At 48.0% G+C, this 27,077-nt stretch overlaps 1 protein-coding gene across 1 annotated transcript; it reads left to right on the top strand.

Moving 5' to 3' along the window:
- Window positions 1-7,375: 7,375 nt before the first annotated feature.
- On the top strand, window positions 7,376-26,427 carry SINHCAF (SIN3-HDAC complex associated factor). The gene is made up of 6 exons (XM_049822363.1): window positions 7,376-7,410; window positions 18,042-18,189; window positions 20,236-20,335; window positions 21,303-21,429; window positions 22,840-22,990; window positions 23,966-26,427. Exons 2-6 carry the CDS (start codon window positions 18,062-18,064, stop codon window positions 24,126-24,128), a joined length of 669 nt encoding a protein of 222 aa, XP_049678320.1. The 5' UTR covers window positions 7,376-7,410; window positions 18,042-18,061; the 3' UTR covers window positions 24,129-26,427.
- The last annotated feature ends 650 nt before the right edge of the window (window positions 26,428-27,077 follow it).

Here is a 27,077-nt window from a genome sequence, read left to right as displayed (position 1 = left end):
GGAGCCCATTTGCCACAGCTTATAAAAGAGGTTTAAAGGGCTGCTGCTGCCTTAAAGAATGGCATATACAAACCCCCTTCTGTTTTGCAGGCCTCCTATGAATGGCTACTTATTCTAATTTACAGCAGGATGTGTTTTATAAGAGGGTAAACTTGGCCTGACTATTCAAGTGAGAAGCATTTGAATGCTTATACGCACACACAACTTGGAAAGACGGCCTTCACAGCACACGTGCGCGTCTGCTTGATGGGCACCAACATCCTTGCACCTGAGGGTTACAGTTGAGGCACTCCTCCTGCCTTTGTGCGTCTAAATGCGTTGGGCCTCTCTGTTCTGAAATAGCTTGAGGATCTAGAAGTAGGGGAAACACCAGGCTGGTCAGACCTGCAGTCTCGGGTCTGTCTGGGACCATGGCTGGTACTAGATGTCACAGAGAAAAGTGCCTGAAACCTTGAACTGTTTTGCTTGCCATCAAGCAGTTAGCAATTGACCTAAGCGGGAGGGATTTAGCCCTTGCTCAAACTTTTCTTTTTTTTTTTTTTTTTTTTATTAGGTGGTGTGAATTAGGTGTTCATGATTCCCCAGTCAACTCTGAGTGCAAGTACTCAGCCCTGGCATTCGCAGGGCAAAGCAGGATCAGCTCAAGAGGTCACTTTCATAGCTATCCAGTTTTCCCACTTTCCTCCTACAGATAACGCAAATCAACCAGTAAATATTGCTCTTGCTTTTGAAACCTTGCATTAGAACTGGTTCAGCCACTGCTAAGGGTAGTTGTCCTGACAAGAAGAGTCAGTCAGTTCAGCTATGGATAGAGATTTGTTTTGACAGCGTGCTGAAAATAGCATCTCAGAAACCACACTGCTAGCTGATTTTAGAAAGGCCAGTTTTTGAAGTGGCTCTGACCGGCCAGCTCATTACTCTGTAAATAGCAATCACTTTGTTTAGCTGTTTTTCAAAAATTACCCATGCCTGAAGGACAATGCCGTTCCAGGGCACCGCCTCACGGCCTGGCCATCCCTGCAGGCCGCTCTTCTTCAGCTTCCCCGGGAGCCCCTGAAGCTCATAAGAGGAGCAGGAACTCACTTGGGAATGTCGTCCCTCAAGGAGCCACCCTACACATGCTCACCTGCCCGCCTGCAGGGCACCGCTGTTCAGCTGAGCCCCCAACCTGCTCAGGTGAGCTCCGTCCCAGCAGGCTCTCCCCTCCCACGGCACCTAATCAGCCTTAACCCCTCCCAGATAACCCCAGTCACCCTCAGCGGGAAAGAGAAAAGCCTAACTGTAGCTCTAACCAAAGGCATTTCTTTGGAAGCTGAAAAGTATGAAAGCCCTAAACCCTCCTGCTTCAAAAACCGTCCCCTCCTTGCTGAGAGGCTTCATCATCCTTCCTGGAGATAAGTTTCAGAATCCCTCCTCTGGCCCTGCAGGGCCAGTACCCTCTTGCATCCCTTCTCTCCCATCCCCACATGGCACTGGTGCTAGCTTCCTCGGTGGTCTCTGCGTCACGGGGCCACTGAAGGCAGAGGAACCCCGAGATGTCTATCGGATCGCTCGGTGCCTGTGTAGCGCAGGGCTCGTGCAGCACGCTGGCTCTGCTGCTTCTGCCCTGGAGGCAGCATCTGGGTCCCTTGACTTCTCTGCATGCTGTAATTTGCAATATGAACAGGCAGGCAGACCTGAGGGAAGTCACTAAGGTCAGATGTGTGTCCTGGTTTGGGTCTATTTAAGTCTCTTTCATCGCCCTGTAGAGCTAATTCCCGACCATGAACATCCATTATGGGACCCGACTTGCTTTGGGGGATCCCTGTCAACGGCATCTGCTCAAATTTTGCCTGAAGCTTGCCCATCCTGTTTCTGTCCTCCCCTTATCTACATGGGTTTGTGAGTGAAGACTTCCTCCTGGAAAGTCTTTCACCTTTCCTTATCTTCTTTTCACTTTCAGAATGGGATGCCTCTGCGGTGAGGAAGGGGGACGTATCCTGCGACCTCCCCGCTGCCTCCTCGCTGCGTGCTGCTTTCTCCCCGCCTGCCCTGTTCCTCTAGCTGCCCTTGGCTTGTTTTTTAGAGGATGTTAAGTGTCAAATTTAGTTGATTTGTTGCAGTCCAATTAGCTGATTCAATCCAATTAAGCTATCTGAAGTTATCTGTGTAATGTGGTGGCTTTGTTAGCGAGCTCCATTCCCTCTTACCCTTGCAAAAATTTTTGCCTCCAGCTCCTCCCTCCAGATCTTGGTGGTAGATTTCCACTTGGTTCTTGGCTGCTTGTTCAAAGCTTGTGATCAGGACTCCCGGTTCTGAAGATTTCCTTCAGGGACCATCTCCACCTACCGCCTCCTTCCCCTGGTTAGCCAAGTCTGCCCACAGCTCTTCTTCCTCGCCAAAAGACTTGCAAGTACTGTGTCTGTCTTTGGCAGCTTGGCAGTAAGGTCAGCAAGATGCTATCCCCTCATGAGACTAGTCACTTGTACTCGAGCTTGGTGAGGTTTGTATCACTATCCTCTGCCTTGCTTTGGCTGAGTAAAAACGCTGCTCACGGAGACGTGTTTTCTCCATAGTTTCTGTGGCTCCCTGCAGTCAAAGTCTTAAATCTGAAACTCCGTTGCCTCCTCGAAGTGCGTTTTTCCTTTCCTAGGGCTAACTGAGTGTTAGGTTGATCTCATTCCTCAGCTAGCTCATCCTTGATCTGGGAACATTTTTATTTTTTTTCTTTTCTTTTTTTTTGTCCTGAAAAGTGAACCTATGGACCTTTGTTCTGTCTGCTGGTACCGTAGATTAAAAAAGCAGTGTCACTGAGAACAGACCCATAGGCTTAGTAAATCTCCAAAGTAAGAATGGTGATGGGTGAAGCTTTAATCTGGAAAGATACTGCCTCAGATGGGTTGGTTTAATTTAGCAGAGTTCTGGGTATGAGCCTAGAGCACCTACACCTGTAAGAAAATCCTTCCTGGCAGCTCCCCTTAGGAGTCCTGTTGCCCCCATGCTGGCTGCTCCCTACCAGAGCAAGCGCATCTATGGATGCTCTCCCAACTACGTACCCTTGCTTTTCACACTTGCCCAGCCAGCTGTGTCTGTGTTCAGGGCCATGCAGTGCAAATGGGGTTAAGGAGATCGATGTGCTTGGTGGTCAGGAGTCTTAGGTTCAGTAAGAAGCTTCAAAGAGCAAACTCTGTCCCCTAAATGATCCCACGTGAGACCAGGCCTACACAACGTTCTCCGAAGCAGTTCATAACTTTCCCTTCCCTAAAGATTACTCTGAAATCATCAGTATAAAATCTGGAACTTCTCCCCGTGATGTTGGGAAAGATGGGGGTCTTGGTTCAGAGGTGAGCTCTCTTTTGGGTTTCCAAATACTTGGTCTCCATTTCCAGAACTGCCCCAAATGACAAGGATAAGAGGGATAACTTTCTTGACAGGAAACAGCCTGGCAGGCAGAGAGGGCTGATCTTCTTAATAGCGTCTTCAAATCACCTTAATATAAATCCTCATAGAATAGTCTTATTGGCTTTAACAGGGATGAAAGCAATAGTGCTGCAAAGAAATGAGCAGCGCTTGAGAAGCTGCATTAAAGGTGTTCAAGCAGTAATAGAAAATGATCATTTTGCTATAGAATTTCAGCAATCCTTAAGAATTTAGGAGAATTATCTTCCTCTTAAGGAATTTGAAATATCAATTAAAAACTCTTCAGAAAGGTTATTATTCTCTGTTAAGCCCTGATGGATTTCTTACTTAGGCTGGCCTATAAATGATCTGCCTTGTTCCTAGGAGTAAACCAGTTCGGGGTCCTGCCTCTCTGAGCCACATAACTTGAGTACTTAATTCTGGAACCATGAATATCATAATATCTATTTTTACCATCAGCAAACTTTGCTGTCACTGCTTATTTGTAGCCATCTGTCATTTGGCGTAAAACATAAAACAGAAGGAAAAATCACATTTATTTATTAACCTGTTTGCTTTAAACTACCAGTTGTGTAAGCATCTGAACCTTCAAAAAATTAATATGCTGTTACTCGTATGGACAAGTGGTGCAAGCAGGAGCTAAAGAACTGATCTCGTGATGATATCTTCCTCTGAAATTGTACTCCTTGGCAAAAGTCTTATTTACAACATTAAGTCAATCAACTTTTTTTTTTTCCCCTGAAAGAGCTCCTGGTAATTTTTTCAAAATCTTTTGGCCATGCATTTAGCCAGTAAAGCAAACTTTCAAATTACTCAAGTTGTAAAAAACATTTTACAGTGAAATCTCAAAACAGGAACAGATGCCTGGGTTTGGTTTTGACAGCTGCTCTTCACCTACCAACATGTAGCCTATTTGTGTTTACTTATTCATTAATATTGAAAAATAGCACAATAGGATCAGATGTCTCAGCTGGCAAATGCCCTACTTTTCCTCTGTGTTAGCACTTCCGCCTCAGCATTCGTGATACGTGTATGCTTTATATTTAAAAACTCCTTGTGGGTAGCTTTGTTATTGACATAATTTAACTTAACTTCCCAGATACAATGATCAAGATCCCACTCAGGAAAGGTATCAGTTTAACTGGAACGCAGCAACAGTCCCATTAGTTTTCCAGAGACCATGTTCATTCTTAAAGTAAATGTTTTTTTAGAACTGACCTGGATAAGAACAAATCCTCCGGTCTAAAGCCCGTATTCTAGGTCACCTGTGATCTCCATGAAACCCCATATTCCTCCTTTATACCAAGCTCTGGGTGGAAAGGAAGATGCTTAATTTTTTAAAGCAGAGCCTTGTCAAATGAGGCTTTAGCTGTAGCGTAAAGGTGCGTGCATTGTTTGAAATGTCTGCATTTTCCGAATTAAACTCCTTAGGCTTGTTCCAAGTTTGGGGCTATTTGTCATTACCCTCTTTCCACACAGTGAGGTCAGACAAGGTGCCCCTCTGGCGGTGTGTGGGGAGCACCAGTGGTTTGCTCAAGTGGAAGGGGCTAGAGGAACCCTGATGAAAGCTCGTTAGCTATTTAAGTGCCCTTTATTTACCTGCAAGCTGGCTATCAGCCAAAAAATTAAAACTCAAACCACTGTCAAGTTACAGGGTAGCCCTGAAACGTCGTCAGAAAACGCTTCATGGAAACCGGAGACATTTCAGAAATGAAGGTTTTGACCATGTTTTTAATTCATACATTGCCATTAGGACTTTGTGGACAGAAGTCGTTTTCCTCTGAGAGGGCAGGAACGGCCGAACTGGTCGCAGGCCAGAGCAGTGCAGTGTCTGGAGACCCAAATCTTCCCCGGGTTACAGCATCAACTGTTTGCATTATTGCAAGTTAGAAGCCTGTGTTCTCCACCGAGCTTTGGGGCTTGCAAGAGATTTGGAGCGTAAGAACGCAAAGCTGTGAAATACATACCCGAGCAGTCACCCTGACCCTGGTTTGTAGGCAATCAAAGTCTACCCTGTGCTGTTCTGTTGATGTTCAGCATGGTGGTGAGGGAGGGCAGCTATCGACGGGCACCAGGAGATCGGGTTTGTTCAACTGGGCGCTGAGCGGCAGCACGTTGCTTGATACCTAGGAGGATTCTCCTCGAAAATGCCGTTTCACCCTCATCTGGGGATTTAAATACTATACTAGATGGCACCGGACTAAAAGGACCGTCACTGAGGGGCCTTGAGAAGTGTGAAGAAGAAAAAATGGGAAAACAATGGGGGAATATCTGGGAGAATCACTCCCTCAAACCAGAAAGAAAGAGGCAGATAGAAGCAGACGCGTTACATGCAAACGAAAGTTCCCCCAAAAGCTGGTAGAGTTCCCCAGACTAGCTAAAACCAGTAAAATTATGTAGGTATTTTGAGAAATTATTCAGCGTTATCTACGCTCCCGTCTCAGAAGTTGAATGCGATTGGGTTTAGCCGTGTCCGGAAGGAAGCGCCGGTAACGAAGGCAGCACGCTGTGATCATTCCAAAAAACCCCAAACCACCACCTCACGGATAAACCTGGAGACTTCCTTGTGAGGAATCTGCCTGCGCTTTGTGTGCCCAAACTGGCTGGTTTTGCATCACTGAGGAAGGAAATGGCGTAGAATTACGGAGGATTTACAAGCAAGTAGAGCTGACGCGAGGCGCTCAGGCGGAGGTGGAGGAAAGCAGACTGTCCCGCTCTCCGGTGAATCCCCCAAGGTCAGCCTGTGCTGCTGCTGGCCGAAAAAGCATCATTTCAGCAGGAGTTCTCGGCGAGTTGCTAAACCTGTGCCTAAAGCAGGATTAGACTGAAAAGGTCACTATCAGGATAAGAGAATTTGTCGCGGAAATACTCATGCCCGTCCTTTTAGTCTTTTCGAGTATTAAACGACAGCCGCCGCGCCCTGTGCCCGAGCTGCTGTCGATTCTGCGGGGAACGTTTTGTCTTTCCAGGAGTTGGAACGAAGGCCTTCGCTCAGTATTCGGGGGCCGCTCTGAGCACCGGCCCGGAGGGAGCGGCGAGCCGCTTCGCCGCAGCTGCGGTGGTGCTCCGTCAGAGCCGCCCGAGCGTCACCGCGTGCGGCTCACGCGCATCCTTCTGACATCGTTCGTTTTTAAAGGGGGGCTGTTTCAACGGCACCCGCCCGCTGTTTCGTGAAGCGGCTCTTCCCAAATTGCCCGAAGCGCGTGAAGCTGAGGTGGCGATGACGCGGTTTTAAATCACTCCATCCTGACGCAGCGGGAAAAATGACACGAGCCACCGGCGACCTCTAAAGCGCGCTAAAATGAACTCGACAGCGGGGGAAAACCCGCCGGTACCAGCAAAAACCCGCCCCCCGTCCGCCCGCAGGCCGCCAACCCGGACCCCGCCGAGGTCCCGCGCCGGCGCCTCCGGTGCGAGCCCAGCCGCGCTCTCGCACGGAGAGCCGCCGCCTGCTGCTGGCGGGCGACGAACGGCGGCCGCGCCGTTAACGCGTCGCGTCGCGCCCCGCTCAGAGGAGCGGCGCCGCCTCCCCGCCGCCGCCGTCGGGTCGGTCCGGGTCGGTGCCGCGGGCCGTGGCGCGCCCGCCGCCGCGGGGAGGCGCTGGCCACGCCCCCGCGCCGCCGGCGGGCAGGCAGGTGCCCGGGCCGGGCGCGCGGGGAGCGGAGCTGGGGCCCGGGCCCGCCCACCGCGGGGCGGGGGAGCGGGCCGCGTGCGTGAAGTCATCTCCGTCGTCACAATGGGCAACACCTCCCTCCTCCCAGGCTTCCCGCGCGGCCTTTCTCCTTAAAAGGACAATGGGGCGCGCAAAGCGAGAGGGCTCGATTGAGTAGAATGGAGCCGTGGGAACGGCGCATGCGCAGAGCGGCGGGCGCGGAGGGGAGGGGAGAGGTAGGGGGCGCGGGCTCGCGCGCCCGCGCGGGCTGGCAGGCAGAGCGCGGAGGGACGGGGAGGGCGCGCAGCGGCGGGGGCTTCGCCGCGCACCGCACGTTTGTTGGTGGGCGCAGTAGAGCGGTGAGTGATTTATTTTTCTTTCTGCTTGGGGGGGGAGAAAAGTACACCCGAGAGGGAACGGGAGGTTTAAACCGTGCTGGGTGGGTTTTTTTTCGTTTGTTGATTGTGTGTGTGTGTGTTGTTGGGGTGGGTTGGTTTTTTCGTTGGTTTTTTGTTTTTGCAGCGGTCGGTGGTTTGTGTTAAACACAAGTTAATCCCGGAGCCTGTCTTCTCTTCTGCCGCGGCGAAAAGACTTTGCCGCCTGGAACAGTTTGACACGCATGGTTCCTGTGCGCGGCGTTTTCCCCCTTTTCTTCAATTAGTGGAGTTTAAAGGAGGTGCTGGCGGGGAAAAACGCCTCCCGCATTGTTGCAGACCCATCCCGAGAACTCTTGACTTCCCTCCCCCCCCCCCCCCCCCCCCAGCCCCAAAGTACGATTTAAAACCCCAAGTCTCAAGGAGGAAGCGCAGCCGGGTTCCCGACCATTTAACTCCAAAAGCGGTCCCCCAGCTGCGGGGCGGCTTAGGGAAACCGGTGCTGTCTGGCGGTGACGGGCTGCCCAGCCTCGCCACGCGGGCAGCGAGGGACCGCCGGTCCCGCCGGGAAGGGCGGCGCGGCCCCGCCGGCCCTGCCTCACCGGTGCGGAGCGGGTAGCGCAGGTGCGGCCCCCGGCGCGCCCCGCACCGCACACCTGTAGCGCCGGAGCCCGCAGGTGGGTGCCGGGGGGGGGGGGGGGGGGGGGCACGGTGTTGCCCGCCATCCCTCTACACACCCCCCCCCACCACCACCACCACCCCGTGTTTCACGGCAGGGAGAGAGATCGGTTGTTTTTATTTTTTAACGATCGCTAGTAGGTGCGGGAGGGGTCGGGGTCTGCGCCGAGGCGGGGGTGAGAAACGCGCGGCTGTGGGCCGGCGTGACACGTGCTTGCCGGTCGCACCGGGTCGCGGCGTGGGGGGCCTTCCCCCGCCTCGGCGGGCGCCCTGCCACCGGCCCGGTGCGCGGCGTTGGGGGACGGACGGACGGACAGACAGACACGGTGCGGCCGGGCGGCGATGGCGGTCCTTGCCGCTCTCGCAGCACGGCGCGAGTTGCGAGTCGCTCCCCGTCAGCGTGTGCCCGCGCCCGGCGCCAACAAGTTTTTAACTCCCGGGTTTACGCGGGGTTTACGCGGGGGGGGGGGGGTGGGGTGTGTTTGCGCGGAGCGGCCGGCGTGCCCCCGGCGCCGCACGTAGGCAGCGCCCGGCTGCAAGGGGAAAACAAAGGGCTCGCATGTGCTGCGGGCGCCGGGGGGAAAAGCGATCGTCCGCACGGGGGGGGGGGGCCTCAGCCCCGGGAAGAGGGGGGGGGGGGGGGGTGGAGGTGTCGGTGGGGTAAAACTTGTCCCGCGGGGGATGGTGGGTTGGTGATTTTTTTTTTAGGGGCTGGCTGCCGGTTTTGGAGGACTTTGGAGGGGTGGTGAAAGTTTGGACGCAGACGCGCTCCCCGAGGTACCGCGCTGCGCGCTCGGTGTGCGCGGGCGGGCGGGCGAGCCCCGCCGGCCGCCCCGGGGCTGCTGCAGGGTCGGGGGTGCGGAGGGAGGAGGGGGGGGGGGGGGGGGGGGAGGGAGGGAGATCCGTCTCGCCCCCGCCGCGGCGTGCCCGCGTTGCCGGGAGGTCTGCGACGGCCCTTTGAAGTGCAACTGTTGCCATGTTTGAATTACGTCAGGGCCGAGCCATGAGGAACCAGCGCGGGGCGGGGGACCGGGACCGGTGGGGGGGGGGGGACGGGGACGGGACGGCAGGCAGCTTGCCGTCAGCCTACCGGGGCGGGGGTCGGGGTGCCCGGCGGGGCTGCAGCGGCGCGACCCCCGCTCCCCCCCCCCCCCCTCGCCGGATGGGGCGGCTGCACCGCGACCGCGTGGTGGGGCGGCGTTTGCAGCGCGGGGGCCGCCTCGCAGCGCCCACCTCCGCGCTCGGGGCTTTCCTCCCCGGCGCGCCGTCTTCCCCTTCCTGTGTTGGGTGGTTTTTTTTAAATTTATTTTTAATTTTACTCGTCCTTCGGCAAGTTGAACGCATGGCAGCCCAGGGGAAGGGAACGGGGGGGGGGGCCGGGGCCGCCGGCGTGTGTGCTCCCGCGGCTCCACCTGACCGGCGGGGCCGCCCGCGAAAGTAGGTCGTCCGCCCCCCCCCCCCCCTCTAGCGGGGGAGGTCGGGGGGGTCTTTGTTCCCGGCGCTGCCGCGCCCCCGGCCGCCCAGCGAGCCCGCCGCCCCGCCGGCGGTAACGGGCGGGAGCGGGGCCGCGCCACGCGGTGCTCGGCGGAAAGCGGCCGCCCGCCCTTGCGCCTGTCCCGGGGGCTGCGGGAGCGGCGCCACCGGACTCTGCTTTTTTTGGGGCATCTTCCATCACTTTTTTTTTTTTTTTTTTTAATTTTTTTGGTTAACTTGCAGTTTTGCGCCGGGGAAACGCTCCCAGTCGCGCTCTCCCGTGCACGAGGTAGATAAAAGTTGCCGTCTCCTCTCGCACGCCCGTCTCCGGGTGCGTGTGCGGCCGAAGGGATTTAAAGGGACCTGCCAAACCTGTTGTTTACTCGGCTGTGCCTCAGCGCAGCGGGCAGGGCTGAATCCTGCCTGCCCCGGGGCTCCCCCGGCAGCTCTCTCCTGGCGGGAACGGCCCCGGCTCATCCTACAAAGAGCCTCGTCCCCGGCAGTCTGCTGACGGGCGGTCCTTTGGACCCAAATTTATTCAGTTGCAAAGAAGTTGGGAGCTGTGCCCCGACGCTGTCGTTCCCTAGGCAGCTGGCGCAGGATGCTGCCCCTCAAGCTGCTGCCCTGTGCCCACGGCGCGTGTCCCTCGGCTGGGTTGAATGGAGGCAGGGACCCTGCCACTGGCCCCCCGCGGCTGCGGAGAGAGGGCCCCGCGTCCTGAGCTGAGCCCCGAACTCCAGCAGCATCGCATTCGTGGTGGAGGCCGAGTAACCTGACTGTAATGCTCTCTCTTTCATTTTGAATTTAAATTCGGCGCTGGTGGAAGGTGGTAGGTTGACAGCCGTGGAGATGTCCGTTTAGCCCTTTTACGAGGCGAGCCAGGAGGGTGACGGTTCCTCAGCAAACCCCTCTACTGCCGTGTGCTTGCTTCCAGAGGTGAGGTTGTTTTTGTCAGCCGTGTGCGGGGTGTGTGCCCAAGTCTGCACAACCAGCCAGAGTCACTGTGTTGTTTACAACCTCTTTAAATAAAGAGAGAAAGATGGCGCGAACTCTGCCATGTAGGAGCAGACGGTGAACTGGAGGCCGTTCTGCTGACACCGGTGGACACTGAACTCCTTTGGCATCCAGGTAAATTCCAGGTTTCTTGGGATCTGTGGTCCGTGGTAGAGAATCGGCAAGTAACAAGTCGTGGGATTTTTCAAACACGCCCACAGGCATGCAGCATCCAGCTCCCGCTGAAAGTAGGTGGGATTGAGTGCCAGAGCCTCTGGGAAAAATTCCTCCTCTCGCTTCTCTCCCAGCCAGGAGATTCTCAAAGAGGAGCTAATTGCCTATGTTTGCAGTCTTTCCTTTAAAAAGAAAACATCGCAGACTTCTTAGTAGAAGAAGATGTTAAAAGAGCTGATAAATTCACACAGGTTAAAAATAAACAATATTAAAACTGTGACGGTTTGTTGTCTTACTCATGCCGAACAGCTCTTTGTGTCACCAAACTCTCTGCTTTGCCTTGATTCTCAACACCTGATGCTCCGCACCTCTTTCTTAATGAGATGAATGACATGCACGGTCCTACTTGACAACCAACTTCAGACCTGCACCCCTTGTAGCACTTGCTTTTTAACAGAAAGAAGAAGCTGGTGAGCTGGGGCTTGAAAACGGAGTGGTTCAGCAGAATACATGGGCGGGACTCCATTTCATGAGTCAAGCCTTTGCATTTCTGTAGAATGTGCTCAGTCTAAAGTCCAAGTGAAATGACCAGTGATATTACTTATGGACATGAAAAATGTATCCTTTTTAATGAAGTCACTACAGCTTTTCTGCCAAACAATTGCTACTACTTCTGTTCAGATCCCCATCAGGTGTGTTACCCTCTTTAAAAAAAAAAAAAACAAACAAACAACCCAAAACTGTTCAGTGTCTCATGATCTCAAGTGTCTGTGATGCTTTTTCAGTAGCAGGTGGTTGCACACAGCATCATAACAGCTGCAGTGACTGTACTCAGATAAGCATTCCAGACCGAACTCCAGCACTTGCTTGAGAACATCCCAGGTTTTCCTTGCAGGGCTCCTGATGAGGCTGAGGTGGTGTTAGTTATGCAATAGGAGTTTTGGGGAGCGGGAGCAGGAGGCGGGGGGAGAGTCTTCTTTCAAGATGGAATGTTTGCAGGTGGGACAGGTTTGGGATTCCCCCCCCCCCCCCCCCCCCCAATGCAAATCTTACTGATTACTGTTTTCATGCTTTGGCCTATCCCTTCTGGAGCACTAACCGCATGGCAGTTTAGAGGAACACCCAAGTGGCTTAGCCTTTCGCTTCTCTTGTCTAAATGGGTTAGGTACTTAGTTCCAACTGAAGATCCGCAGGTAAGCAGGCTCCTTTGGGACTTAACTGCTTCTGAAACTTGACTGGGAACAGCTTGTGACCTAGCCAGGATGCTGTGGAGGCTCAAACATGGGAAAGAAATGTCCAGTTTAATTTTTAATACATGCTTGGTAGTTGCTGCCAGTTGCATCTGGTGTGCTAAGATTTCACTGCAGCACTGAGTGCATGACAGTAGCTGTAGGTGACTACCAGCAAAAGTTACTTATTTTGGCAGAGGAAAGATTCCTGAAGATGTAGTTTTGACCTTTCACTGGTTTTGCTCAGTTCATCAAGCGCAAGCTCCACAGGATGCTGTTTTGTTCAGATGCGCCTGGGCTGTAGCGGCCAAATACAGCTTTGCTCCAAGTAAAGTTGTTTTGGGTGGAGAGGGGAAGGGAAGTGGAAGGAAAATCTGAGGATATAGGGGACCAGAAGGGTGTACAGTACACACGATTCTAAGTTGATGGTTGTTGGGAGTCACTCTGAGCTGTAAGGACAGATAACGGTGTAAAAGTGGTTTTGCAAATATTGAAGTTGCATTTTCAGATGACTGCAGTTAAGCTTGGTCTCTTACTTCCTTGGAGCATTCTGGCTTTGGACATGTTGAAATACGGTTTTCTGGGGTCCAATTTTAACTTCTATTCCAAAGTTTCTTCTTGGAACATGTCAACCTAGGGGGGAGGTATGTTTACATTGAGTCTCTGATATAGATCAGCTCCTCTGCTGATACAGAATTCTCTATCCTACAGTTGATTTTCAGTAGAGGTATTGCAGTTTATTTCAGCAGAGGGACAGGCCCAAGAATTTATTAGCGAGACAAGCAACTCTGCTTCTGGCGCCATAGACAGCTCTGGAAGCATTTTTCGTGTGTGTGCATGTGCCTGGGTGTATGCACTTGCAGATGTAAAAGCCAGAGCACGTATATTCTTTCTATATTAAGGCATCTGTTTCTTTTCCTTTAAAAGAAAAAAAGAAAGTACCATTTTGGCTATGTTTCTTAGTTCCAATGAAATGTTGTAGAGATGAGCGTTGTGACATTTTTACTGACAGGAACCGGCTGCCATCAACATATGCAAGCTAGATTGTATTTTTCTGTAGCCCAGTTTCAGGGAGGCTGTGCCAAGGCTGTTTTGTACACAAGGGGAAATCAAATTATTTGCAAGGGTTTTCCTCCTGTGACAATGTACTGGCAGTTTTGACTGGCGCAAAGGGTGCGTGATCCAGAGTCGGAGTGGGGAGATGGGAAAAGACGAAGGTATTGAGTAGTTGGACTAGCATCCCTCTGCTCTCGCATAACCCCAGGGAATGTTTCTTTCTCAGCTTTGCAAGAAGCAGGTGAGCATGTTCCTTCCGACTGGCCTGATAATTGTGTTACAAAGGGAGACATGCCTGCCTTCTAGGAATTCCTTCCTTTCTATTATAAAGGGTTTTCATTCTTCTTGGGTGATCAGAAAGAATGCAGAAGGAATCTTGAAAAGCAAATGGAAAGTGGCTCAGCTTTTCTTATTTTAAAATCTGAAAGAGTTCAGAAGTTCTTCCCTAACTGGAAAACTTAATGAGCATCTGAAGCAATACCTCCTTCTAATTTAGATCGTCAAATTAAATTTTGTGAAGAAAACTAAGCACCGAATTCTAGTCCTGACAGGTAATGAAAGCTTGAAACTATTTTCGCGTATGTATGATGCATCCTACTTTGTACCAGCCTTTCACAAATGTAATAAGCAGGGTGTGGTTTTTTTTTTATTCCCCACCTACTTTACTGTTCTCTGCTTGACTCCAAATTTTTTTGCAAGACAAATCTCTGTTTTTGATGTTTTTCCAAAAGTGAGAGGGCAGATGGAGAGAACTTTTTCCTGCAGTCTTTTCTGAGTCCATTCAAGTTGCTAAAGCAGTTGTTTAAAGCAGAACTTGGGGGAATAGCAACTTCTCCTTTTGCAGGGAGACCAGGGAGGAGGAGGACTACTTTTCCCCTGCTTTGGGTGAATACTGCTCCCCTACTAGTGTAGGTAAATCTCCATTTCTGCAGAATGACAAATATGCTCCACTAGGATTTCTGATTCTTTGCTGGTGAGCTGTCCCTTTCACTTCTGTGCAACTGCTGATTTAACAGATGCCGTATATTTTAATAACATGCTTAAATTTGGCAAATAATAACATGCTTAAATAACAATAACATGATTAAATTTGGCAAAATGACGTTGTGTAATGCTTTTTAACTTCTATGGAAGTTACTTCATTCCTACTTGCCATCTTATTATCTGTCCCAGTTTTCACATGGTTAAACTTCTACAGCTTAGATTCAGGTGTTATGGTAGCTGGTGGTGCAACTCCCTGGTTCTAATTTGAGATCTAAATTGCGAAGCTTTCAAGTTAAACCTTTTAAAGGGCACAGTCATATGTACTTCTAAGTACACATTAGCTATTCAGCTCTCCAGCTGACAGAATATTTAGTGTATAATGGTCAAATGGCAACTGTTTAGGATTAAATGTGTAACTGGACTGACGCCTTCCATTTATAACTGCACTTCGATGCAGTTGTCAGAGAAATCTGTTTTACTTGTGGTTTTGCTACTAGCTCTTCCCCATTCAGGCATGATATATGGTAATACCGTTGCTGACCATTCATCAAGTGGGAAACAGATGGCACTAGTTTCCCTTCTATTGAAAGATGGTGTTGAAAGGCTGCTACTGGGAGAATGGCAGCAACGATGCAAAACAATATTTTCAGAGTATGTGTATCTGATGCCAGTCTTTGCCAGAACATTAATTGTTAAAACATGCATCTTGTTCTACTGTGGTATGAATACCAGCTAGTGACAGAGATCATCTCATCGGCATCTGGATTTCTGGAAGAAAGCAGGTTAGAAAGTAAATCACATTGTTGATACCAGTTCTGTGTCTTGCCCTATAACAGTCAAGATGTTCTTGCTGCTTAAGTTTTGCAGCACTGATGAGCCTTGTGTCTGCAGTTAGTCTTTGACTTTCTAAAGAAAAGCACCAGACCATGGACTTAACATTCGGGCAGTTGGTCAAAATCTAAAATTGCTGTTTGGTAGTTGAAAATTCCCAGGTGAACATGCTGTTGGATCTTCAGAGGCTTGTTAAACACAGTGTCCTCAAGAGACCATCTCTTGAAGGAGCACATCGGATGCTAAGAAACAAAATACCTACTCTAAGCGTTTGCCTAGACACTGTTATTTGTCTTGGCAGTCGAGGGATACTAACCTGATTTGGCTGCGCGTTCATTTGCTACGTGTCCCTGAAAACATCCAAGCAGAAGCAGAGAGTAGTTCTGAGTCTAAGCATCCCTCAACAAGCCCATTCAGCAGGTCACTAGCTGGATACCTTCTTTTACTTACTACAGCTGCTCCTGGCCTCCAGGGCAGTGCTGTGCTAACAGAGGGAGCAGTGAATCTCCTAAGAAGCCTGGCAGTATTTGGGGTGGCTTTGCTGGATATTTGCACAAGTTATGCTTGGGAGAACCTAGACCTAGGTGAGCTCCTTGTGCTGCAAATGTGCACAAAGAAGACAGGAATACAGTGCTTAAAGCCTGTGGCAAACAGCGTGAGTTGGGACAGGAGGGAAGGAAAGACCTATCCCCCTCCGTCTCTCTCCGAAGCCTGGAGGATCTCTTTAGCATTCAGCTTGCCCGAGTCCCTTGCTGTCAACAGGCTCTGCAAGGGGTTTGGTCAAGACAAGCTCTTTGGAGAGTTGATTTGTGTCTTTCTACATGCTTGTGCAGTAGTAATTGCAAGAAGACACGACCTCAGAGGGCACCGGGTGGTCTTGCGTTACAATATGCTAGGCTGACATGGGAACATGTACGCTTTCAGCTGGGTATGGGTTCCTTAATGGATTTTGTGGAAGACTATTAACCAATAATATTAGATAAAATTTTTGCTTCTCCTGAGGGAGCCTTGGAACCTTGTGTGTTTATTTTGCAGTGCTGCTGTGCTCTGATCTTCCCCTCTGGGGTGGGGGGATGTGTTTTTACCTCCAGGTGGAGGACTGTAACTGGGCCTGGGTGGTTCCCTAGCTTTTGCTGTGGCCCTGCAAAAATGCACAGGATCTTTTTCCCTCACACACAGTCTCTCTCTGTCAGTACGGTAAGCACAATGCTAGGTACAGTATTTTTGTGGAAGCATATTTTTGACCTCACCTGAACCTGCTTTTCAAATTATTTTATTGCTGTAACAATGTGGCAAGTCTTGACGCTGTAGACTGAAGATTTCGGGTTAATTTTCTCTGTTCCTCTGCAGGATATTAGAATCACATCCCTTACTTTCCTGCAGGTGGAAGATTTGGGAACAGATTCCTATGCCACATACATTTACCAGTAACCCAAGTTGGGTTGCTGGGATTTGGCAGTCCCTGGGATTGAGAAAGTGACTGGGAGTTCCCTCTCACCAGACTTGCCCACGAGTGACGGAGATGCTGCTCTCCCAAAAGTCCTGCCTGAGCTACTGGGTCTTTCAGTAGTATTTGTGGGGAGGAGGGGTAGCTTTCTGTTAGCTTCTGCAAGAATATAGCGACTTGGCCTTTTGTTAAGGGAAGAGGGGGAAATCTTGTGTTACTTGTGTGGCTCAATCTAATTTTAATTTTTTAAAAGCAGAAGTTCTCAGCAGTGGGAACCTATTCTCGGGGAGCTTCCGGCAGCCGGTGACTTGTCCCTCTCTGAGCAGTTAGTGTGTGATAAGCAGCAGAGGTGGCCGCTGGCTCCCTGCAGCAGGTGGTTGAGGCGAACCTTGCACCGTGGTCTGTTTAGAAGAGAACGTCTTGGAACGGTCCCTGCCTGTGTTATGAGACAGATGCTGTGTGGCCTGTGAGGACTTGCTGTGTGTTCAGGCCCAGCGCCAGGAAAGCACCAGCTTTGCTCGGTTGTTGGTTTGGTTTTTTTGAGCGTTGTGGGAGCTCTGTTTGCTCTGAGAGCTTCTCGTGCCATGTCAGACTGTGCCGAACAGGAGTCTGCGCTGGGGAGTACCTGCTGCCTGGGGAGAACTGATTTGGTGGTGGGGACGTGATGTGTTGAAGGGGTCTTTGTCGTGGTGACTGCAGTAAACCCACTTGTAACTAACTTTAAAGTTTTCTGCCTGGAAAACGGCTCCACTGTATGTTACCAGCTCTGATTAGCAAACCCCAGCCCAGGTGTACTGAAAAGGGTAGGCAGACCTTCAAGAGCAGCGCGGCTTTTGGCTTTTTGAGCCGAGTTTGCAGAGCTGGTGGTTAAGAAGCGACTTCCTTGTAAATGGAGTACCTTTTGCTCCGTCATCGTCGGCCGGGATGTGTGGTAGGCGCGTGCTGGAACGCGCCCCAGGGTCCTGCTCCCCGGCCCTTTTCTAGCTAGGTTTCCTTCCCATGGAAAGCAGGGTGGGGAAGGTGGGAGGGTGAGAACCGAGCCTGTGCGGACACGGAGCTGGGATGTGGCTGGGATGCTCACCCGGGCCTGAGAATCGAGAGGCGCTCCCCGGTCCCGCAGTGCAGACATGGCCATTGAGGGCTGGGTGGGACTCCACCCTGCTGTTTTTAGAGCGGCTTTTCAGGTATGTCTGCCCTACAGCCTAGAGGTATGACTGCAGCTCGTTTCAGATGACTCCTACTCGCTTTCAGCGGAGTTTGGCAGGGATGCTTCCAACAAACGCCGGTGATGATGACGAGGTAGTTCCAGTGACCCAGGGTTCAGCTGCCATCTACTTATCCAGGGGCTCGGGCAGGTTCACGCAGCCTGTCCTGCAGCCTGTTTTGCCACGTACGTAGGTAGGGCTTTCGTTAGCCAAGTCAGCCGCGTCCGCACCTCTGGGTTGTGCTGTGGCACATGTGCCCTTAGAGTAGGACTGTGCAGTAAATGAGCTTGTCAGGAGTCCTGCTGGGTATTGGTTAATACATTCCAGCTGTTGTTAATTATAATTTTCTTTTTTTTTCTTCTAATAAGAAAGTGCATTCTAGGTGCACCTGCTCTTCTGAGCCAATGCAGGATAAAGCTACGGCCTGATCTAGCAGTTATCCTTCCTGAATTATAATTTACTTTTGGTTTGCCCAGTGAATTGCCCAGGTTTTTCTTACGGTATCTAACAGTGATAAGTAACACCAGTTCCTGTTTGTTTTCACAGGCTACAGCTGGGAGGAAAAGATGTTTGGCTTTCACAAACCGAAGATGTATCGGAGTATAGAGGGCTGCTGTATTTGCAGAGCTAAGTCTTCCAGTTCTCGTTTCACTGACAGCAAACGTTACGAAAAGGATTTCCAGAATTGTTTTGGGTAAGATTCTTTCCTTGGTCAACGTAGTGTGGTCAGTCGTGGTGTTGATCTCCAAGCCACGGACCTGATGTGCTGTCTGTCTTGCTCTGCAAAAGTGAAAGATGAGGTTAGCAGAGGTGGGTGGTGGGGGAAGGCTGGCTTCGGCTTCCTCACAACTTTCCTGGCCAGGCCAGGAGGGGCTGGATCCTCTGCTGCTGTGTCCGACCGATACCATTTGGTCGTCGATCGGCTGTTGCTGCCAGTGGAGAGCTGCTGTAGTTCGTAACGGTGACAGGTCAGGCTCGCGCCTCTCCCACCTCACAGCACGTGCAGGGTTTTAGACCCCTCTCAGACTGTCTGTTCTGCGCTTGTTCCTTAGAGGTGTAAATTCCCACACAAGATGGTAAACAGCACAGGTCCATGGAGGTTTTTTGTGGCTCTGAAGATTCAAGAATGTTAGACAAAACTTGACGAGTAAATATTTAGCAGTTCCAGCAGCGTTTATGCAGAGTACCCTGTTTCAGGTATTGGTGCCTTTGTTCAAATAAGGCATATCAACACGTTATTAAAACTTCTCACTGGAAGCCCATTCTGATGGAAAGTGAGCATCAATTTCAATTAGGTAATGTTGCATGTTACTTGAAAGTATTGGTAAGCAAAACTATAAATACTAGTAATTTCTTGTACCAGCTCCTGTGACCTTTTAATTTTTTTGAAATACTTTCCAAGAACTCTGAAATTCTCTGTAGATTTTTGTCCCTGAATTGTCAGCAAAGCAAATTCTTCTGTGATAGCTTGTAATTATTTTTTACTTTATTTAGAAGTTTTTTTCTGAGGCAATAAGAATTTCTCCTGTTTATGCTGTAGTTTTCCATGAAATTATTTCCCCTGGAAAAAGTTTGCATTGTCAGTAGGTATTTTCTGCTTTTTCTTTCCACTCTTGTTGGATTACCTCTCATCAAAATCTTAAGTCCAAGTGGAACTTTCATGCCTCATATTAAAAACTATATATACGTATCAGTATTGCTACTCTTGTCTCAAGTGCTTAACTTTATGTGCGTAAATCTTTGCAATCTTTAGAAATATTTCCCTCTCCCTCCCTTTTCTAGAAACACTCCTTTCATGATACAGCTGTATATTGGTTTGTATTTACCATGGATTTTTGTACATAAATGTGGTGCTGACAATCATCCTTATCATATTTCTTGGCTGCTGTTGTTGGCAGTGGAAAGACTGTGTGAAGACCCATTGCTTTTTTGTTAACTGCAGTAAAGCAGCTTGCAGTATACCAGGACCTTTGGTCTTGTGCTATCTGAAATATGCTTGCCAAGGTGAAAATGCAGTCTTAACACTGAGCAAATTATGGCTTATCTGAGCCTGCCCCATTCGTCTGTAAATGCTTCAAAGTCTTCCCATTTAAATAGCTGAAAAATTCTACTGTGTATCCCCTTTATATTTCTTTTAGCATGGATTAGCAGTAGAGATGATTTCTGAAGAAAGCTCATTAAAGGGAGCGAGTATTGCTGTCATTCCAGTACTGCTGTTTCTGAAACCTTATCCTACGCTTATGTGGGAGCGTGTTAGGTGGTATTTGTTACTCATCCTTGAAGCTCTGTGAGAAAGTTAAGAGCTGAATAAGCTTTTGTTGGATCTCTGAGGCCTGTTCCCAAATGTACATTCGAGGAATACGATTATTCCTCCTCCATTCTTCTCCAATCAAACCAACTAACACACTGGAACTTGCGTTGGTTTGTTGTTTTGTTTTGTTTTTGAAAAAAAAAAAACACCAAAAAACCAAAAAACAACTGAAGGTGATGGGACTTGTTTTTAGTGCCCCTCCGGAGGCAGGTTATAACACCTTTTATTTCTATATTGAAGAGTGCTTTCTGAAAGTGAGACCTGGTCTTTAGACAGCAATGTTTGAACACCCCAGATGAATTGTAATGCCTGAAAAACAGAACTTGAGAACCCTTCTTTTCCATCATTTTTTATGCTTCTTGCTGTTATCAAGTGGGGGGGTGTTTTTATTAACTGTTGTCAAGTGATTTTTGCTTTTGTTTTTACCAGGCTTCATGAGGCCCGCTCAGGAGATATTTGCAATGCCTGTGTCCTTTTGGTGAAAAGATGGAAAAAATTGCCAGCAGGATCCAAAAAAAACTGGAATCATGTTAGTCATTTATTTTTCCTCTACCCCAAAAGTAACTCGTCTCTGCCTTTAGTCCATCTTGCTAGAGAGGGGAGGTGCTGGCAAGTATTTGGGGTTTGCTATTCCCCCCCACACTCTCCCTTCCCACCTTCAGCATCTCAAAATCCTTCCTGGAGTATTTCCTGTTACATGGCTCTTATCTGTCTTCGTTTGGCTTACATGCGAGTGGTGATTATGCAAGGCCAGGATGGAGTCACAGACTAACTTACCTTGTAATTCCCTGTTTTCACAAGCTCATAGCTTTGTCCAAAAGTCTCTTATTACACTCAAAACATTTCAAATTTGGACTCTATCCAAAATTGGTCGTGCTTTTTTTTCTTTTAATAGTTTGAACAAGCAAGGTGACTTGCTAAAGCAACACATAAATCAATGTTGTTTAGTCAGATAATTACAATGACTAATATCTCACAACTTTTCCCACTCACATATTCTGTTTTGATACATCTAATTTAGTTTGGGCCTAGGGCTGGGAAGGTGATCAGGATTCTTTGTGTATGTTATAATCTTTATTCAGGAAGCCTTGATGGTAATGGGAGCCAGAACTATGGTTATTACTACCACTAGCTTATTCAGAAGTTAAATTGATTATTTTTTTTAAAAACTTGAGGGCAAATGCTTGGCAGACACTCTTAACTGAACCTGTATTGGCTTAAATAACTGTTGCCTGCTAAACTGAATTTGTCAAAAATAGGAAGAAGGCAAAAGTTGAACTGAATGTGCTTTTTAAACTAGTTTGCTGCATTTTCCTATAGGCTCAGCCTCTTACAAACCAGATTTATATGAAACATAAGAGTGTTGCTGCACAGAACTGCCTTGGTTTGACTAAATTGGTTTTGAATACCTTCAGCTAAGTCAGTACAGGTACCTTGACGAGGGCAGTATCTGGACATGACGCAGAAGTATTATGCATGCATTTTCTGTGTTCTAGGTGGTAGATGCCAGGGCTGGACCCAGTCTTAAAACAACATTGAAACCAAAGAAAATGAAAACTCTGTCTGGAAGCAGGATAAAGAGCAATCAAATCAGCAAACTACAAAAGGAATTCAAGCGGCACAGTAAGTGGATCCAAAGAGATTTTGGCAATAAACTTTGGCCTCCCCTAACACAGCGTACTGTTAACTGGCCAAGCTGAATTACCATCTAGATTCAATTGTACGCTCACACATCTGGGTGCTCCCTGTTTTCACAACCTCGCACCCTCCGAGGGCTTGAGGAGGGGGTGGAATGAGGAGGAAGAGCTCGTGTGCAGGGTGGGCTGTGAGACAGAGGAGGGGGGAGTGGGGAGCCTGGCTCGAAAGTGTAAGCAATTTTTGTAGCTTATGTCCCATGCTTAAATGACATGTCTATAGAAAGAGCTTCTTGGGCAAGACCCTCACTGAAACTGAAGTTGGCAGGGGTTTTCCCCTGCTCTCCGTAATGCACTATGCACTTTTTCAGCTCTTTTTTTCTAAAGCACTGTTCTGTTGATACCACTATCAGTCTCTTTCTTCCATACATGTTTTCCACCCAGGCTTTCTATTTAGCCTAGATTCCCCCCGCCCCCTTCAAATTCCTACCATGTTGCCTCTGTATAGTTTCGTTACACCTTCCTCTGCCGGTCTCAGTGATTTCTTTCCACTAGCACTTAGACTCTTCAAATAGATGTGGATTCAGAGCTTTCCAACAAAGCCATCTGCCAGCTATGCTCTAAATATATGTCAGTACTTTAGGCTTTCCCTCTAAAGCAGACCTTCCGGCTTCTTTAACTGTTGCTGACTTGGTCTTCTTTCCCTTTCAATTATCCTACCTGGCCTGAAGGAAGAGCTCTCCAAAGCATCAGTAAAGGCCCTGACCCAAAGAGCTTGTCTCTCCTCGTTCAACGTGCTCTAGTTAATCTAATTGTGTTTCTGTAGGTGCTAGAGATAACTAAAAGGTAGGCTAGTAGACCCTCTGTTAAGGTGTGCGTCTGCTCCGAGTCCATAGTTCATAGTCTCCATCCAGCAAAAGCTCAATACTACCTAACCCATTGCACTAATGAGAAGAGCTTTGCAAGACTTGAACTGAATGGGTAAGAAAGGAGATTTACAGTGAGAGAAAAAGTACTAGGTCTGAAGCACAGATCCCCGTCGTCTTCAAGGATCTTCCAGTGATTCCAGAGCGGGACTAGGATCTTGTCCAAAGCGTGGCCTGCACAGGCTGTGTTTGAGAGCCAGGAGCTGACGCCTGATCCTCAACCTCTTCCCAGTCCCTCATCTACAAGGACCCCTTCCAGTTCCGAGGTCTGTCTCCCAAATGCGGACAGATAGTCTCTCTATTGAAATTGGCAGGGGCAAGTGAAAAATGGATTGTTGTCGTTAGGTTTTTCTTGTTAATTAAAAAAAGTCTGTCTCTCTGTTCCCAGTCCGCATGCGACCTTTTACGAGTCAGGAAGAGGATAAGTCGTTTCATGCATGTCCTGATTCTTGCACTTATTCTTTTCCCTGCAGACTCTGATGCCCACAGCACCACTTCGAGTGCTTCCCCAGCTCAGTCGCCCTGTTACAGCAACCAGTCTGACGATGGCTCTGACACGGAGATGAGCGCTGGGTCCAGCAGAACACCAGTTTTCTCCTTTTTAGATCTCACTTACTGGAAAAGGTAAAAAGCAACAGAATGTGCACTCTGTGCAGATAGCGATTCACTTCACATACATAGTGCTTGATTCAGCTTCTTTAGGAATTTGCTGCTGATGAACTTAATTTGTTTTAAGGATGTAATTTAAGTCACAGAGTATTATACAATATCTGTCTGTCTTTGGAAAGAAATGCCAGATGTTTAAGACATTTTCCCCTATCTCCCTCCAGTTCCCTAAATACTAATACAGTTTCTGGAAAATATTTTTAAGTTTTTGGGAGTAACAGGTAATATTCCTGACTGTCATTATCTTGTCTTAAAACTGCGCCCTGTAGACGTGACATGTTACCAAGTACAACAGTGCTCTCAGCTTGCCAGCAAAACATAGCATTTGATTTGGTTGACCTGTGGTGGTATTAATTTAAAAAAAACAAACAAACAAACAAAAAAAAAAAAACAAAAACAAAAAAACAAACAACAAAAAAAAAAACAACCAACAACAGACAAACAAACAAAAAAACCCCAAATAACACTCAACCAAAAAATCTGGAGTGGGAGGAAAACCACAAGATGTCTTGGGAGCTGATGAGCTTGTTATCTTTTATTGCCTGTTGTGACACAGTAATCGCTTGTTTAGCTAATTGCTCTGTTGAAATTGTTGTGACTTTGCTGCTTCCCCTCAAATAGTGTTTGCAAGTGTATTGTAGTCAAGGTTAGTTCAGCCCAGACAGTTGTGTATCTGAAACTTCTCTGGGAAGCAAAATGGGAGACTTTAGTTTTGTTTTCTTCTTTTTTCTTTTTCTTTTTTTTCTCCCCCAAATCAGTGTTGCAGAATTAGAGAGACTTATTTTCTGTTTCTGAGCAGCCTTTTCCCTCCTATCCTCTGAGCTGCAGGCTCAGAAAAGTAATGTCTTTGGTCAAACCGATTTTTTGCATTTCAGTAAATTCTCTGTATTCTAAACACAAACTATCTGTCTCTCTCCCTTCCATTTCTTCCAGGCAAAAGGTCTGCTGTGGAATTATTTACAAAGGGCGTTTTGGGGAAGTCCTCATAGACACTCATCTCTTCAAACCTTGCTGTAGCAATAAAAAGTCTGCCACTGAAAAGCCAGAACAAGAAGGACCACAATCTCCAGCAATCTCCACCCAAGAGGAGTGGTGACTTCCTTGGATAGCTGCAGAAGGTTATACAGATCCTCTTATTCTCTGGAAAAATACTAGAAAAGTGATTGTTCACTTTGGACACCTGCTATGCTGCCAAAAGACTATTCCCTAGAACTGTTTTGGGTTTTACTGCTACAATTCCACAAACTCTGAAGCCAGTTTGTATCCTTTCAGAAAGACTGTACATAATATTTAAGATGCTATGGAACACTTGGCAAAGCTGTATGCTGCTGCAAGGTTGTCTAATCTTCTCTCCCTTTGCCCCTACCACCACTTGCTTCACAAGTGAATATGAGGATGGGGTTTTGTATATTAAAGTATATGTAGTTCATGTTTCTGTATTGAAAGAAGCAGTGGTTGTAAGGCATTTTTTTTAAAAGTTGGTTGGTAACCTCCCTTGAATCCCCAAGAAAATATTTCATTCTTAGACATGTATGAGTCAATAAGATGAACTAATACATAGAAATGTTATAAGTCACCTCTCTAGTTATTATATAAAAATATATATTTTTTAAAGGTGTGGAGATCTCACCCTATACTACTGATGTAACAAAGACAAATATTTCATCCCTCCTATGTGACACAGACTGGTAAACTGCAGACATCTCTACTACGAGTGGTAGTTATCCAAGGCGGCCCCCAACATAAAGTGCCCTTCAGAAGGGGTGGGAGAGCTCCCCTCCTTAGGTGAGGAGGAAGATTTACCTAAGAATTGAACATAGTGAAACGGGAGGCTACTTTGTTTTAACCCAGCAGCAGACACCCTGGGCTTCATGTGGTAACTGACTGGTCATTAGAGATGGACCAAGAAAACGTCTTGATGCCCAAGTTGATGTAGGTGATGGCCAAAACTGAGTAACTGCTATCTGTTTGCCCAGTGCAGCTGAAATGTGACCACAGAGCAGAATTCCTGCTGGTTTTGGACCTGACATAGAACCAAACCCCCCGCTAAGCAAATCAGGTTCTGGTCCAGGGACATAATCCGACTGCAGCCTGGGGTCTGGATTCGTGATTGCCGTTTTGGAACCCTTCCCCTGCAGTGCCTCTCTCTGTTTGGTTTTTGGTTTTTTGTTTGTTTAAACAATCACCGGATCAATGCTTCTGTGAATACTGAATATGAAAAGTTCTGTTAAGAATGGTGCTGTACTGAATCGAGGCAGCTCTGTTTGCATACACGATCAAAAGATAGTATTTCTTACATGGATTCCCAGACAAACTCGTGTGCAAACCGTTGTGACGCTCCTTCAAATTCCACTTTGCCTGTAGGGTGGAAGCAGCTTCCTGGAAGAGTGTGTTGCAGTTTTAGCTCCCAATTGTTTCGTGTTCCTTTTATGAAGGTTTAACTTGTGTAAGTTGGGAATTCTGCTTTTTTTGTTTGTTTCTGTTTTTTTGGGGGGGGGGGGGGGCGATTTTTCTTGCTATTACTCTTTTGGGATATTCTACAATCAATTGCTACAAGCTTTTCTTTTTGTGAGAGTCATTGGCATAATACTGTGGTGGGTAGGGCTTAGGACTGGTTTTCCATGTAATCCCACTTCCTGAAATGGGAATGCTTAGCAAATGAAAATACAGGTAGGGAAAGATATGCAGGTTTTAAGAGGAGCCTCGACCCTCAAAGCATTTTTTGTCTTTTTTTTTTTTTTTTTTTTTTTTTTTTTTTTTACCTGTCCTGCTGCTGCGTAAGCCAACCTCTGGAGAGAAAGAACATCAGGGGAAACAGGGCTTTGACTTAGCACAGCCTTACAGCTTAGAGCTTTCATTGGTCTTATTTTGCTCTTCCTAAACTCACTGAGATTCTGAAAGGGAGGACAAAGCTGCCTACCTTGCTTTCATCTGCAACCAAATAGAATCAGAATCATTTAGGTTGGAAAAGATCTTTGAGATCATCGAGTCCAACTGTAGATACAATGGATGCTTGCTTGTATAATGGCTTAACTAGGTTGGTCATGTCTAATAAGGGCTTGAGCAAGAGTCCTAGCTGTTTTTGCAGACACCTACTTTGATCCAAACTTTTGTTTTCAGCATCAGTAATTCTGTACACCTAAGGCTGCAGTATTGGTGGTAGGATGTGCTCTGATACGGATCATCTCTTCTGTATTTATTTATTTATTGCTAGATTTCAACCACCAACTGCTTCCCCTACTCCCTCCCACCTCTTCCATTCCCGGTAGTAATGCAAAATGAACTGTATGTAGTCATGCACTTTGTATTAATGTATTAGAAATCTATGGAACCTGTTTTGTACTTTTATACTGTTCAGACACTTGTAATCCAAACTTTTTTTTACTAGGGTAATGAATAAATTTAGACTTATTTAGAAAATCAACAACTTAACTTCTCTGTTTATTTCGGCTCTGTTCCGTCAATTAGACTTGGTGTTTGAACCAGCCCTGGCAACCCATGTTTCTATTTGAACAAGACTTCAGGACTTTTTTTTTGGGGGGGTGAGATAATTCTCTTTCTATTTAATTTGGAAAGAAGAGCAGAGCAAGGGAAGGAGATGGTGTTTATTATGATAGACAGCTGTCTCGGGGCAGAATCACAGAGCTTTCCCTTGGCACTGTGTGTGTGTCAGGCATTCCTTTACTGGGAATGGGTGGTGCTGACATTTGGTGTTCCCAGGGGGCTTGCTCTCTGTCTAGCTCACCGGCATTCAGCGAAGGCCAGCTGAAGCAACAGCGTTAAAGGGTTTGTGCTGACAGCATGTGGAAACATCCTTTTCCAGATCCAGCAGAGTCGGTGGAAGAGACTCATGCTCTCCTCTACTGAAGCTGGAGCCTGAAGTCTTTCTTCCCACGACAGGCGTAGTCAGCTGGATAACCTCCAGCAGACTGGTGGGAGCAAGGTCTCTGGCAGGAGACGGCAGTGAGTAACTGAGTTCAGAAGAAGATGAGACTGTTCCCTGATAATGGGGAAAACATTGCAACCTTAAGCATGATGCCTCGTT

This window comes from Accipiter gentilis, chromosome 18 (genome assembly GCF_929443795.1).
Source record: "Accipiter gentilis chromosome 18, bAccGen1.1, whole genome shotgun sequence".
Taxonomy (NCBI): domain Eukaryota; kingdom Metazoa; phylum Chordata; class Aves; order Accipitriformes; family Accipitridae; genus Astur; species Astur gentilis.
This window is presented reverse-complemented; position numbering and strand designations above follow the sequence as displayed.